This window comes from Anarrhichthys ocellatus, unplaced genomic scaffold, assembly GCF_004355925.1.
Source record: "Anarrhichthys ocellatus isolate YVR2014 unplaced genomic scaffold, GSC_Weel_1.0 scaffold18, whole genome shotgun sequence".
NCBI lineage: Eukaryota > Metazoa > Chordata > Actinopteri > Perciformes > Anarhichadidae > Anarrhichthys > Anarrhichthys ocellatus.
Window position 1 is genome coordinate 5,628,947 of NW_022280048.1, and position 13,705 is coordinate 5,642,651.

Here is a 13,705-nt window from a genome sequence, read left to right on the forward strand (position 1 = left end):
ACACACACACACACACACACACACACACACACACACACACACACACAGAGATCACGGAGATCACACGGAGATCATGACACATTTAAAACTGTGAATTACTAATATTTTCAGTAACTTACAGGCATTCACAGGCTCTAAATGAAAAATTGCCCCCAAACAAGTTGTTAATAATAGACTGTATTATACTTTCATTTCCTCGCTGTATAGATAGTGAAACAACTATTTTCAAAATTCTTGAACTTAAAACTTTGTAAATGATCCATTCATTCTTGTATTTTGGGTTTCTGGCCACTTAAGGTTTTGGTAAATTGACAATAAGATGAGACAGACTTAAAGTTTAGACTTAGTTTAAATGTGCTAAACAAAAAGAAAAACCAATGCACTCCGATTAAACGGCACCATGTGAGAAGCTTAGAGGCGAAATGGAACTGGTGGAACTCATATGAAATGAGTCTTGATCTGAAGAGAACCTACAGCTGTCAAATAAATGTATAAAATGGACACACTACCTCAGAATTTGACCTGAGTACAGGTCGGGAGTAAATCTACTTTACACAGTAGCAGGAGCAGCTCAGGCCTCCGTGGAGCTCGCAGGTCTGGGCTGGAAATAAGCCTCCGGGTGGCTCGGTGGTGTCGACACCCGACCCGCGGGGCCCAGGAGGAGCCTGGAGAGCACGGCCTGGGGAAGGGAAATGGCTGCCGGCCCTGATAAGGTCTATCAGGGCCCGGCTTTAGTGCATGCACTCTTCACACAGGGAGTTAGGGTCACTTCCCTCGCTGGCTCACGGAGCGGCAGCACTTCAGCAGAGTGACTCAATAAGTTGAAGAGGGCAGGGATTAGTAAAAATGCAGGGCAGGAGTCAGGAGATTTGGAAAGTGTGGCTTCTAAAGACGCCATATGTCGGATGTTTTGAACAAGTTTGCATTGTGAGCGACGCGTTTTATCCGTCACTGGAGCATCATGAGGGATTGAATCTGAATACAAAAGAGGAATACCCAGAATCCTCACGCAGCATGCTCCTGTTTCGTCCCACTGGGCCTCCTACATTCAGTGTGAGAGACTTGTTTATCAGGAGCACCAGCTGACGTCACCTCCCTCGTCTGTTATGAGTTTTTGTATCACAACCGGGTCATCTTTTCTCCAAAGCCTTTGTCGTGTGTGGTGGCCTCCAACACATTTACATTCTGTAGGATTTCAGCTTTTAGATGTCAGAATGACATCCGCTCTTCTTCCTCTCAGACATTAACCTACATGACCTCCCGAACAGGAACGGACTCAATGGGAATAAAGTTATAGCAGACCCGTAACCGTGTCAAACGTCTTTCTATACACACCCATGTTGTTTCAAATCCTCAAAGGGAAACGATGTGAGAACGCGTCTGAACCCTGCATGCACTGAGCTGACATCCAGGGATGGAAAGTAAACTAGTACATGTACCCAGGCATCGTGCTTAAGTATCATTCTGAGGTACTCTGCTTGAGTATTTCCATTTCCTGCTACTTTATTCTGCTATTCCATCACAATACGCAGAGGAATATTGCACTTCTTTTACTCCACTATGTATATGTGACAGCTACAGTTAGATTAGATTTTACATTAAAAAAACAACATAAGCTTCTAACTTATGCGTCTAGTTCTAGACATTTCAGATTGATGCAACGGTATTAACAATATAATAATAATGTATATAATATATTGTTTACAGGGATGAAACAAGTACTTAATAATACTTCTTGTGTTTTCCTTAAGTAGGACTATTAATTGTATTTTTTATATTGTTGTATTGCTTCTTGAACGTTAGGATCAGAGTACTTCTGCGTGAATCCGTGTTACAGGCATACCTAATGGCTTCCACACATCGTCCTCTGAAAGGTTACGTTCATTGATCGCACCCCGTTTCAAAAGACTACAAAGGGAAGAATGAAAATAAGAAGTTGCTGGTGTGAAGACGAAAAGTGGAAGGGACAAACGTGTTACCTTACCAACACTTTGAGTTCATATGAGCAGCCTATTTGCAAATCTAAAAGACTCATTTGGAGCGTTAACAATGAACCCAAACTGTTGTGCCTTATGGTTGCTAACCAGCAAACGTCACAGTGCACACAGGGAGCAGGCTTCTGGTGACCCAGATCAGACTGCACACGACAAGAGGAGCAAAAAGAAGTGAGAGAATCCGTTTTTAAGGTTGTGAAAAGGTGCATTTGTTCTGTACATGCAGCACAGGCCCCTCCAATAAAACCCCTCCCCAGGTTAGCATTGTGAGAAACCCCCCCCCCCCCCCCCTGGTTACAGTTGGACATTTACAAGGAACTGAAACCGGCTGCCTTTCACTTTTGAAATCCAACAGATTACCAACAAGGTACTGGTGGTAGTGAGTGACGGAAATGTCGCCTCAACCAGCAAACAAGGCACTTTAAAAAATGTTCAAGTCCATCTTTAACTTGGGACAAAGAGATCCTCTCTTAGTGCTCTTTCACACAGTCGCCCTTCTGTGGAAACATGCTTTCAAATTGAAGGATCTGAACTGTAAAAAGGATTTCTTTGCCGCCAGTATGGCCAGGAAGAACTAGAGCAGCCAGTAACCCTTTAATGTACGAGGACACGCTGGAACTAAAGGTAAACCTGTCCTTTAACGGTGTGCTTTGGTGTTTCACAACTGATTTCAGTTGAAATAGTAACAAACTGAAATATAGTTGACAACGCTCGTCTGGTAGCTCCTATCGTTTTACACCATCTGAGCTGGAGGGCCTCGCTTCTGCCAAACAGAACTATTGCGTGTCATTGATGATAAAATCATCTGACAAAAACGTTTCTTGGAGGACTTTGCCATTTATAGCGAATAGAAGTCAGCTCATCGGTGAGTTCAACGTGAAACAAGCTGTAAATAGGTCACATCCACCTGATGGGAAAGCTACAGATATGTCCACACCAGTGTGTGTCCTAATCTCCCTCAGCTTTACTATGGCTCGATTACCCAACTTCACGTTGCACTGCGGTGTGGACAGAACTGCACCAAGCTACAGAATGTCCACACGAGTAACAATGACATCATCGCTCGCCGGCACCAAAAAAAACTGAGCTTGGGCCTTGAAAAGGATTCGATTTGAAGTTAATTAAGAGAAAGGAAATTATTAAAATATGTTTTTAGTGTTTGTACTTAAAAAGAAAAGTGTTTTAATGTTGACACTATCCCGTTTGTGTCACTGTGCTGAGAAACACGCTCTCCTTAGTGGCCGTCAGCATTTTGAAACAGCGTCTGCAGAAGGCAGAGCGCTGAGACGGAAGTGGAGAAGGAGAGCGGCTGTGACTGTTAGACCTCTTCCTGTGGTTGCATCACGTGGTTGTGGAGGCTTCAAAAGGAGACGACTTCTTCTTCTTCTTCTTCATCTGCTCCTCGGACCGACAGAGAGAAGACACCCGAGAGAGGCTGCCCGGACAGTCGTCACTTGAAAGTACAGAAGAGAAATGGAGGTCGGAGGTAACGTATGATGGACGACGCCGCGTATTTAACGCTCAAACTATTTGTTTTCGAAGAAGAGAAGAAGAAAATGCTTTTTATCCATCAGATAATGAAAGATGTTTAATGTCGTTAACTCATTTATTTTTAACGACCTCTGTTCAGAAGTCCATCTGGATTAAAAAACATTGTACTTAAAACTGTACGCTCTTTTTTTGTTTTTTACTTTTGCTACCGTTATATTATGTATTTGTTTTAGTGTTCAGTGGATCTACTGGATCCTTTTCATTCGCTCCAATTTGTTTCTGAACTGTTAACGAATGTCTGTCGTCATTTCAAAAGACTTTTGAACGTACAAAGTGATCGGGCAGAAAAAGCTCACTCACGCCTGCCAAAATGGCTTCCTCGAGATAGCGCTTCCTCTGGCAGGCGGTTCAGTTCCAACCTTCTCCCCAAACGCCGCACCGGGGAGGCAGCTGGAGGGAACACGGGTGGGGTGTTTCGGATGATTATTTTGTCATGCGCATCAGGCCTCGCTTAGATTTGAACGCTGTGGAAAAAAACAACCACCATGCATGCAAATGTTTCAAGGCAAAACAGGAAGTGTGAGTTTTTCTGGTTCGACATTAAAGCGAGGGCTGTTGGAGCATTGAGCCGAGAGGTCTGGGCGTGGGGGGTGGGGGGGTGGGGGGGGTTGGTGTGTGTGTGTGCAGGTGCAGAAGGAGAGAGAAGACGGACGACGAGCAGCGGACGTACAGTGCAGTCATCCATAAAGTAGAAAGCACTACTAAACTCATCGCCACAGTGTAGTGTTTCCTACTTTATGGATGAGTGTACTGTTGGCTTCAGGGGAGAGATGAGAGGCCCGACCGCGTGGAGCCCCGCGCAGGAAGTCAGAAAAGAGGAAGCTGCTTCGTCTCACGAAGCCACGCGTCGCTCAGAGTGTTGCCCCGGTCGGTTCACATGGGCGGCGCGCGGCGCGGGGCGAAGCTCGCAAACCCTGTCCTCCATTTTATAATTCACCTGTTTCAACTGTACTGAAAAAACAAAACAGGAAAATGAGATAATCATGGACATGTAATCTGTGTGATAATGCAATAAAGATGAAAATTAAAAAAAGGGCCTCGTGTCGACTTCTGTTTCCCAGGAACACCACATGCGTCACACACTCTGGTGTTTTCTGTGAAAATATACTTTATTCCTGTAAAAAGATCCATATCGAAAGAAAACCATCACAGTTTCAAGTCAACGAGTCCTCCGTGTACTACATCTTCACTTACTCTTCCTCCATCCACAATGTCTGGACATGCAAACAAAACAAAAAAAATTATAATAATTCTGAAAAACAATATTAACAAAAATATTTACACATGAGCTTCCAAAAGGGTAATAAAAACATTAATATATAAAAAGGTAAATCTTCCACTTAGAAACAATGAATGCAGGTTCAGGGAAGACAACAAAAAGAAAAAGAAAAAGAAAAGGTTTCCCGCGCTGTATGAAAATAGAGCACAAGTCCCAACACTGTTCATTATATACACACAGCTTCTGTTCCACTGCGTCGACAATCTACAACTCAAATGTTGTAGACAAGTCCGCCCTGGAAACACATAAATATGACCGTAACATAAATAAGGCTGAACATGGGTACGACATTGGTATGCATGCAGTCAATGAACATCCTGTAAACAACATAATGAGACTAAACAAGGTCTGCTCGTAAGGCTAAATATGATCAACTAGCACGCTACCTACGGGGGTCTAGGTCCTAACTCACTACAGAAGCAGCTAGAGGAATACTTGTGCAATGAAGGCCGTCAAATACAAGAGCAGTACAAATATTCGCTGTACATTTCGGCAACTTTTGAGCATCCGACCCTCTTTTAAAAAAAAAGAAAACACACACACAGCACAGCCCCAGTCTTGCCTCTGTCCCGGCTATCTCACATCTAAAGTGTCTTTGTGGATCCGCCCTCCTGCCTCTAGCTCTTGGCATCTTGGCTCCCTTTATGTCTTCATGTACAAACAATTAAAACATTCATGACATCAAAGAAACAAATCATGTGTCGTTAGGTGTGCCTCCGCCAACAACAGGGGTGAGATCAGGTCTGACCTACAAAAGAGAACGACGCTCCGTGCTTTGACCCGGATTAGCCCACTGAACCCCCCCCGCCGGATGCTCGGCCTCTCGTCGCTATGGTAACGGGCAAAGCACCTACGATTTTGGCATATTTCTGCAGTTTTTGACAGCCAGAGTCAACGGGCGGCTCGGCATCGATGAGAAACTACAAGTGAAAACCTGAGAAGTTACCGAACAGACAGCAGACCCAATCAGAACCCCTGGACGTGTTGTCACGGACCAACACGCTCAGCAATAAGGCCTGGTCCACACACACACACACACACACACACACACACACACACACACACACACACACACAATACTTGTACTACATCTTAATGCCAGTGAAGCTGTCTCACACCATGACGCATCCCTGTTTTGTTCCAGTATTGCGCGATATTGCTAAAGTTGTATTATTTAGCTTCAACCAAACTTCGACCAAATTTGATGATGCAAATGTGTGGACACAAACACCGTGCTAGATGCTGTTAAGCCTGTCTGACTCAATGTTCTCACACACACATACACACACACACACACACACACACACACACACACACACACGCATATAAACTCAAACATGGAGGCAAAAGAAAAGATAGAACTTATCACAGCAGCGACATTAAATCCTAGTGAGTGTTGTTCCCACATGCTACGGTCAAACCGTAATGAATCCCAGGAGCTTATAGAGTGCATGTTATTAACGTCAGCAGTGGTCAGGACGCGGCTTCACTCTAATCTGCATATCAAATAAATCAAGGAATACTTTCAGTATTGTGGTTCTGGAGTATTAATGAGCACGCGCTGCAATCGATTAATCAATTAGTCCGGAGGTCTTCAAACGGTCCACAGCCCACAGCTAAGTCGCTGACCCAGTGTTTACATCCCCTGAAGCCCCTAGAATCATGGGAAATGTAGTTCAAAATGTTAGAGCAAGCCATGAGAATGAACTTTTTCAATACTTCTTTGACGGTTCTAAGGCTCAGAATGTGGATCGTATATTTTTGGAACCCCGACAGTCTCCTCTATCCATCCACCTACACATAATCATAATAAAATCACACTAATCGGGGGCAGGGCGGGGCTTTTAGACGGTCGCAGTTGTCTTGATTTTGACCAAGGGGGGTGGGGCACAGTGTCCGACTTTGAAAACCTCTGGATTAGTCGATGGAGAGAAAACGGATTATTTTGATAACCGATAATCATTTCAGAAAAAACACCAAATATCTGATGGATTTTAGGTTCTCAAATGTGAGAATTTGCTTTTGTTCCCTCGTCTTACATTATAATAAACTCATTTTCTTTGGGTTTTGAACAGTTGGTGGGACAAAACAAGACCCTCCATGACATTCTGCATGTTTTACAGGTCAAACCATTAATCGATAATGACAATCATTAGATGCAGCGCTGCTAGCTAACAGAGAAGCCTACTGATCGCCAGATACTACGTCATGTTTGCCTCTCTCTCTCTCTCTCTCTCTCTCTCTCTGAAATATGTAGCATGCAACATTTAGGCCAAGTGTGACTGTGTTAATGTCTGACAAAGGCATCTTGTTTTCAGTCTTATCAGTGGACACACACACACACACACACACACACACACACACACACACATCAAAGAAGTTCAACCCTTCACAATCTTTACCTTCAATAAACAATCTCTACTGTTAACCTCAAAACCCCACAACTAGTTACATCTAAACTACAGCCTCACCGTCTCTGACCGCTCTACAATGACTAAACCTCCTGCCCCGACGTCACTTCATGCGATGCGGTGATGGTGAGGGCAAGAGTCGGACACCAAATAAATAACACGTTCTGTACAAAGTACTGTATAAATACTGAAAGACGAGAAACACAGGTGAGGGGGACGAGCAGACGGGTATTTAAAATACATCCGATCGGGAGGGACAGTGCATTCTTCATAGTCACACGGAGGAAGAGACAGACTGCTGCTGTTCGTTTGCTTCAAATAAATAAAGTGGCACCAGTACATGAACATTAGAGCTAATGTATGATTAGCTGTGTCTGAGCTGCTGTTCCACACCGTTCTGTATCCAGCTGTTCTAAATATAACCGATCCGTTAAGAGACAACCGAGTGCGTTACATCAAGCATCAAAGCCTGCCGAGTTGAACATTTAGCAAATGCTTAGTTAGGTAGTATTTAGAGAATATATTTGCGTTTGCACACTTCAACATGCACTTCGACATGCTAGTGTGATGCTGTAAGCAGGGCGTCGATGCACTCGAATATTTACCAGCTGCTAGCAGTACTCTAAGGCAAATGTATAATTACTGACGGTTGACGCATCGGTTATTAGATCCGATGGCCCCGAACCGCACCGGCTACCAGCCGAGACCGACTGTGACGATAGAAAAAGTGCTTTCAATGTGACGCGGGTATTCTGAGTCAGATCTGCCGACTCAATCTTTCTTGCTGGATCCCAGCTTTTTGAACAGCTTCTTGCCTTTGGAGAAAAAGCCTTTCTTCTTCTTGCCCGGCGCAGAGCGGTCCGTCTGCGCCGGGCTGTCTGCTGGAAGGGGGGCCAGAGGGGAGCAGCAGGCCTCCGCTGCTGCTAGACCCGGAGCAGGGGCCGGAGCGGGGGCCGGAGCAGGGGCCGGAGCGGGGGCCGGGTCTGACGCGGGGCTCGCGGTGGGTGCCAGTTTGGGTGGCAGGTCCGTGTGCTCTGTTGGGTCTGGGAAAGGAGTTTCTGTTTGGGGGGGAGAAGCCTCTTCTAGGGTTGAGGGCCCAGGATCTTGTGGCTCCGCAGAAGTCGTTCGGGGACACTTCAGGAAGAGAGTCAGACTTTCAGAACAAACAAGCCAAATATATTAAACAATATCTAAAGCTATGTTAGGGTTGAAAGTTTAACACCAAAAGGGAAATACAAGGATAGGACACACGCACACAGAGGAGGAGGCAGTGGATCTGAGATCTCAACTTCTTGACCCGTGTTTTGATAAACTAAAACCAGGTGCAGGACTACAGTTAAGGTGGAGGGAAGAGGACATAAACAGGGACACTAGCGGTGATCACTGAGCCGCTAGAGTCCGATCTGAAAACACTTACGATCAAGTCTCGAAGTGTACACTTCGTTTCTGCTTCTGCAAAAGGCCATGCAGGAAATAGTGGGGCAAAAGAAATGCGACAGGGCAGAAATTAAAGAAACGCAACAGAAAATCACAGCAACCAGACGCTGAAAATACATGAAAAAAAAGAAGTCAAAATGAGGCATAACGTATGCCTGCAGGTATCGCCCACGGTTCCAAACACAGAAGTGCATGCTAGACGGACAGACGTGCTAAAGCCACCTGTGATTCTCTCCGGGGTTCTGGTCCGGGCTGAGCAGACTGAGGTTTGGCTGGAGCGTCTTCTGGGACGGCCTGCAGGAAGTTGGAGGGCACCAAGCCGGTGTGTCCATTCAAGTCCCCCTGAAGAAAAAGAAAGGAGGACATGAGGGCGCCTTTCAACAACTGTGAACCCATATGTTGTCATTTTCTATTCGTCAATCAACAGACAATTAATCAACAAATATTTCCATAATCGATTAATCATTCAAGTCATTTTTCAAGCGAAAATGTTGACGGGTCCAGGTTTATAATTGTAAGAATTTGTTCTTTTCATGGGTCTTACATTACAGTAAATGTAATCGTTTCGGATTTTAAATCGGACTAAACAAAACATACGACGATGTTAAATTGGGCTTTAAGAAATAATGATGTTTTAAGACCAAACGATTAATCAGTAATGCAAAATAATAGTTAGTGACAGCCCTGCTCTTACGTAGAAGAAGCCATCTTCGTCCATGTCACCAAACACATGGATGATGTCTCCGGCACTGAAGGTCAGCTCAGCCTGAATCCCGTCATGAAAGAAGGAGGCAGACAATGAGCAAAAACTAGCACACATATTGTGCCGTAGTCTGGGTAAAAAAAAGAAGACATTATGCACGTCTGACCTCTATGTCAGTGTTGGGGGAGCTCTCTCGTGGATCGTAATCAAAGATGGCGACCATCCTGCGAGCTCCTGGGGCCGGGTTCCCCACAGCTGCTGCAGCGGGGGCAGTCTGGCTGGGATCTGTCATTCAAAGGGGGGGGGCAAACGTTACAGTCCGACATGCTGATAATTAGAGGAGTAACAGCTCATCAGCATGCAGATCATCGTGTCTGCACGTCCGACTCACTCAGTGTCATGCTAAGCTGAGGAAAAGTCACACCACTGCAGTCAAACACATGGAAATAAGAAAATGAGGAATTAGGAGTGAGAGTTAGCATTTTTGTTTTCATTGGAAAAGCTCCTTGTTCTGTAAGAAATGAAGACAACTGAAATGATTGAATGATTAATATGATGCCACTTTGAACTGTAAAATGAAAAGGGGAGTTAGGAGAAGGGACTGCTTGACACACGGTACATGACTGGGAGTTAATGAAGAAATTGAAGGGACTTGCGTGATATTTTCTTATGTGTTTGTGTCCAAGTGACTCATTTGGACACCAATATCTGAGTGTGGTCCAGTATTGAGTGAGTTTCCCTGAGCGATTACATTACAATCCGTTTAGCGGCTGCTATCTCTAGCGTTCTCCTTCAATACTGCACGCTCAAAGTTGTTGTCCTCATTCGTCACTTAAACAGAAAAACATGGGAAAATAGGGTCCAAGTAGAACAAAAAGGAGGCTACGTGTCAAGAAGAAGACATTCGATTTGGAAATTTAATTCATGCTGCTCTCAAAAAACAAATATATTGTTTCTATTATTCCTTCCAACACAAGGAACGTGCATTCTTTTTTAGAAGTCTGTTATTGAGGATCTTTAAAAAGGTCAAATTCTTCAGTATCCCCCTAAATGATCAAACAGTCCCTAATAAGGATGAATGAAGGTGAGCCCCGGCGTTATCAGCAGTCCAACCAATAAGGAAAAAAGGTCACAAATGGCACGCAAATGCATGAAACGGCAAGTAAACACATGCGGTCCTCCGGTGGACGTAGAGAGGGTCGACATGCAGGTGAAAACAGAGAGGCAGAGGAGTCAACGTGCTCACTACAAACCTTGGCTGGAGGAGTCTACGCTCTCCTCCCAGAGTGCGGCAGACTCCACTGGAAGAGACGAGGTACGGGAAGAGAGCATAGACACGATCACAGAATGATACCAGACCTCACAGGCCAAAGAATGATCCTATAGTATCAAGTCTCAGTCATCACACAAAGCCACAGATGGAGATCAGAGGGGATGGATGTCTCAACAGCAGAACTCGAGGTGATCATGTAATGCAGTTGTGACGTCGGAGCAGAATACCGGCCAAAAGGACTTTCTGTTAGCAATAAGCATCAGACTGCCACTAGTGCTGTACCGAATGTCCTCGTCTTTTTTTTTTTTTTTTTTTTTTTTTTTTTTTTACATACGAAGCTTCTAAAGAGGCTTTTGAACGAAGCTTTGAATGTAAGTCGTCATTAAACTAATAAAAGTGTTTTTGTTATTGTGGATATATAAATATAATGTATGGGGCTGTTACATTGCTGCTGGACTTTAATACAGGTGCGGGCCTCCAACTCGTGGCCAGCGGGAGAGCAAACTGTTTTTAGAGCACAGGGAAAATGTTTTTAAAAGGCTAAACGCCAACAAATATTCAATTAAAGCGGAATAAAAAATATGCTGTAAAATGTTTAGAACTTGTCATGTTCAATAAATCTTGACTTCTCTGGAGGTTTTGGACTATTCGGTCCGACCGTAACAGCCACATTCTGCTGCTTTGTCTGCAATGTATTACATGAATATCAATGAAAGCTGACAGGACTGACTCAGTACTCATGTATGTGGCTTTTTAACATTGGTGAAAAAAAAAAAAAATAAACATCATAAAAAGGTTAGCCTGTGAAGAGATGCAATGACTCTGAAGAGTCTATGACCCTGAGAAGGAAAGTGGACCACTAAGCCTTACTTATAGAATATGGAAGTACTGTAGAGAGTTGTCATAGTGCTAGTACTCTGCCAGACTGCTGGGAAGCGGTCTGATTTCATTACTACAGTAGCTGACCTAAATAAATCCCCCCTGGTCGCTGAGTGAGAAGCAGCAACTGAAAGAGCAAAAAGCTAAAGTGAAAGAGACAGAAAGAGAAGCAAACCAGAGAAGAGAGTGAAGGAGGGAGGTGGGAAGCCGCAATCTGCAGCGAGACACACCTTTCTTGGATCGTCTCGGTTTCGGCGGTGGAACCGGGCGACGCGGAAGCTGTGCGTGTGTGCGAGAGCCTTTATGGAGTTTTAGAAAGGAAAACCAAAAAAAAATAAATAAAAAAATTTGAAAACAAAAAAACAGATGCAATATTTGAGAGAAGCAGACCAGACAAAAAGTAGACAATGAAAAGCCAGCGAAGAGCAATTTAAACAAAGACAACCAGTGAGCAGCAGACACAGAACAAGTGGAAGTGAAAAGGTTAAACCATCTGCAGTTATACCGCTCTCTGGGTAGAAAGCAGGAAACAGAAGCAAAGTGTCAGCTTGATTTTGCTGCTCGACTCGCCTCGCCACAGGCAAACACTTTGACTTAAGTTTATTCTCTTTCTAGACGCCTGCTTGAGAGCGAAGTCAGTGACTGAATAGATGGTTATGCTTTCCTGAACAGCAACAAGAGTGAACAAAAAGCACTAAAAACATACAAAGGAATGCCACGGGGGAAAGTTTTGGATTCATTTTGGATTCAATTCAACTGAGCTTTCTTTGTGCTTCCTGCTGGATCAACAGGTCAACAGGCCAGAGGGAGCGTTTACATCTCCTCCTCTCATCTGGGGAAAAAAAAAAGCTTTCGCCGCTTCCCCGATTAACTGCAGACAAAAAATATGACAACTTTACACAGCTGGCCAATTTGAAGTCTAGGGAAATGAAAAATGGATATTTTAGGTGTGGATTCTGCAACACTTGCGCTGCTATTTTTCACTTACCACTTTAAACACAAACAGCGGGGATACATAACGAGTAGAACATTACAATTCACACCTATGGTAAAGGATGTACTCGTCTCCAACTGTAACACACATGTAACGGCACACAACGCGATTACGATTCACACGGAACACACCGTTTCGTCATTTGGTCCTAAATCTGTCTACAGGCACGTGTTCAGACAGCTCCACCCTACCTATCTTCTCCATGGAGGCCGCTGTGGACAAGAAGCCCTGCCGCAGAAGCTGCTGCCGGGTCTCCTCGTCCTCCACCTGGATCTCAGACACCATGTTACACGGCACGTAGCCCAGGTGACCGCCGCACTCGCCGCGGTAGAACCCGTCTGCGTCTTTATCTCCGTGAACCTGGGGAGAGGAGTACATCAAAGTTACAGGGGGGGGGGGGGGGGTTCAAAATGACTCATGGGAGAACCAATATCTACAGTGTGCATATCTAACCATGTGCCCCCCTAATGTGAGCTTATGTGCATGATTGTGGAGGTGGTTCCAGTAGCGTCTGAGCTGTGTGGGGACGTACTTTGATGATCTGTCCTTCAGTGAAGGGCAGCTCCTCCTCGGCAGCATCAGGATTGGGTGACATAGTGGCCGGATCATAAGGGAAGAGGGCCACAAAGATGCGTATGTCACCGTCTCTTTTGATCTTTGGTGAATCAACACCACCTGCAAGCACACGCACACACGCACGCACACGCACACACACACACACACACACACACACACACACACACACACACACACTACTTTATATACAAGCGTCTTTCCTTTTGTTTAGAGAAGTGCAGAGTTGAAAGCACTGGTTATTAGGGCTGTATAAATAGGCCAAAAAATTACGTTTCGAATATTCGTTCTTAAAAAAACACTGGAATATCTATTTTTGCGCATTACGTCCACGACACCGTGTACTCACTTGCCACGAGTGTCGCAGTACAGCGCACCACGCCGATTTGAGCTGAACTTTTGTTAGACGACCTGTTTCTATCTAAGTTGAAATGAAGAGTTATCCATCTATAATGATGCCTCAGCATTTCACTACACAAAAACCTGAATAACCTAAATAATAAGAGATATATATATATATACACACATATATACATATATATATATATATACATATACACATATATACATATATATATACATATATATATATATATATATATACATATATA

General features: G+C 44.3%; 1 protein-coding gene across 13 annotated transcripts in view; it reads right to left on the reverse strand.

Moving 5' to 3' along the window:
- Nucleotides 1-4,635: 4,635 nt before the first annotated feature.
- The window catches only part of tspoap1 (TSPO associated protein 1), a 66,900-nt gene continuing 57,830 nt past the window's right edge, over nucleotides 4,636-13,705 (reverse strand). For 6 of the 13 annotated variants that reach the window (XM_031856880.1, XM_031856883.1, XM_031856881.1 and 3 more), the window contains 9 exons: nucleotides 13,054-13,196; nucleotides 12,713-12,881; nucleotides 11,758-11,826; nucleotides 10,629-10,676; nucleotides 9,542-9,660; nucleotides 9,367-9,438; nucleotides 8,895-9,014; nucleotides 8,653-8,779; nucleotides 4,636-8,369 (listed from right to left, as the gene is read on the reverse strand). In XM_031856880.1, coding sequence (XP_031712740.1) covers nucleotides 7,993-8,369; nucleotides 8,653-8,779; nucleotides 8,895-9,014; nucleotides 9,367-9,438; nucleotides 9,542-9,660; nucleotides 10,629-10,676; nucleotides 11,758-11,826; nucleotides 12,713-12,881; nucleotides 13,054-13,196 — 1,244 coding nt within the window. In that variant the 3' untranslated portion in view covers nucleotides 4,636-7,992. Of the gene's footprint in view, nucleotides 8,780-8,894; nucleotides 9,015-9,366; nucleotides 9,439-9,541; nucleotides 9,661-10,628; nucleotides 10,677-11,757; nucleotides 11,827-12,712; nucleotides 12,882-13,053; nucleotides 13,197-13,705 lie in introns of all 13 variants that reach the window. The other 7 variants (XM_031856891.1, XM_031856885.1, XM_031856888.1 and 4 more) reach the window with 6 other exon arrangements.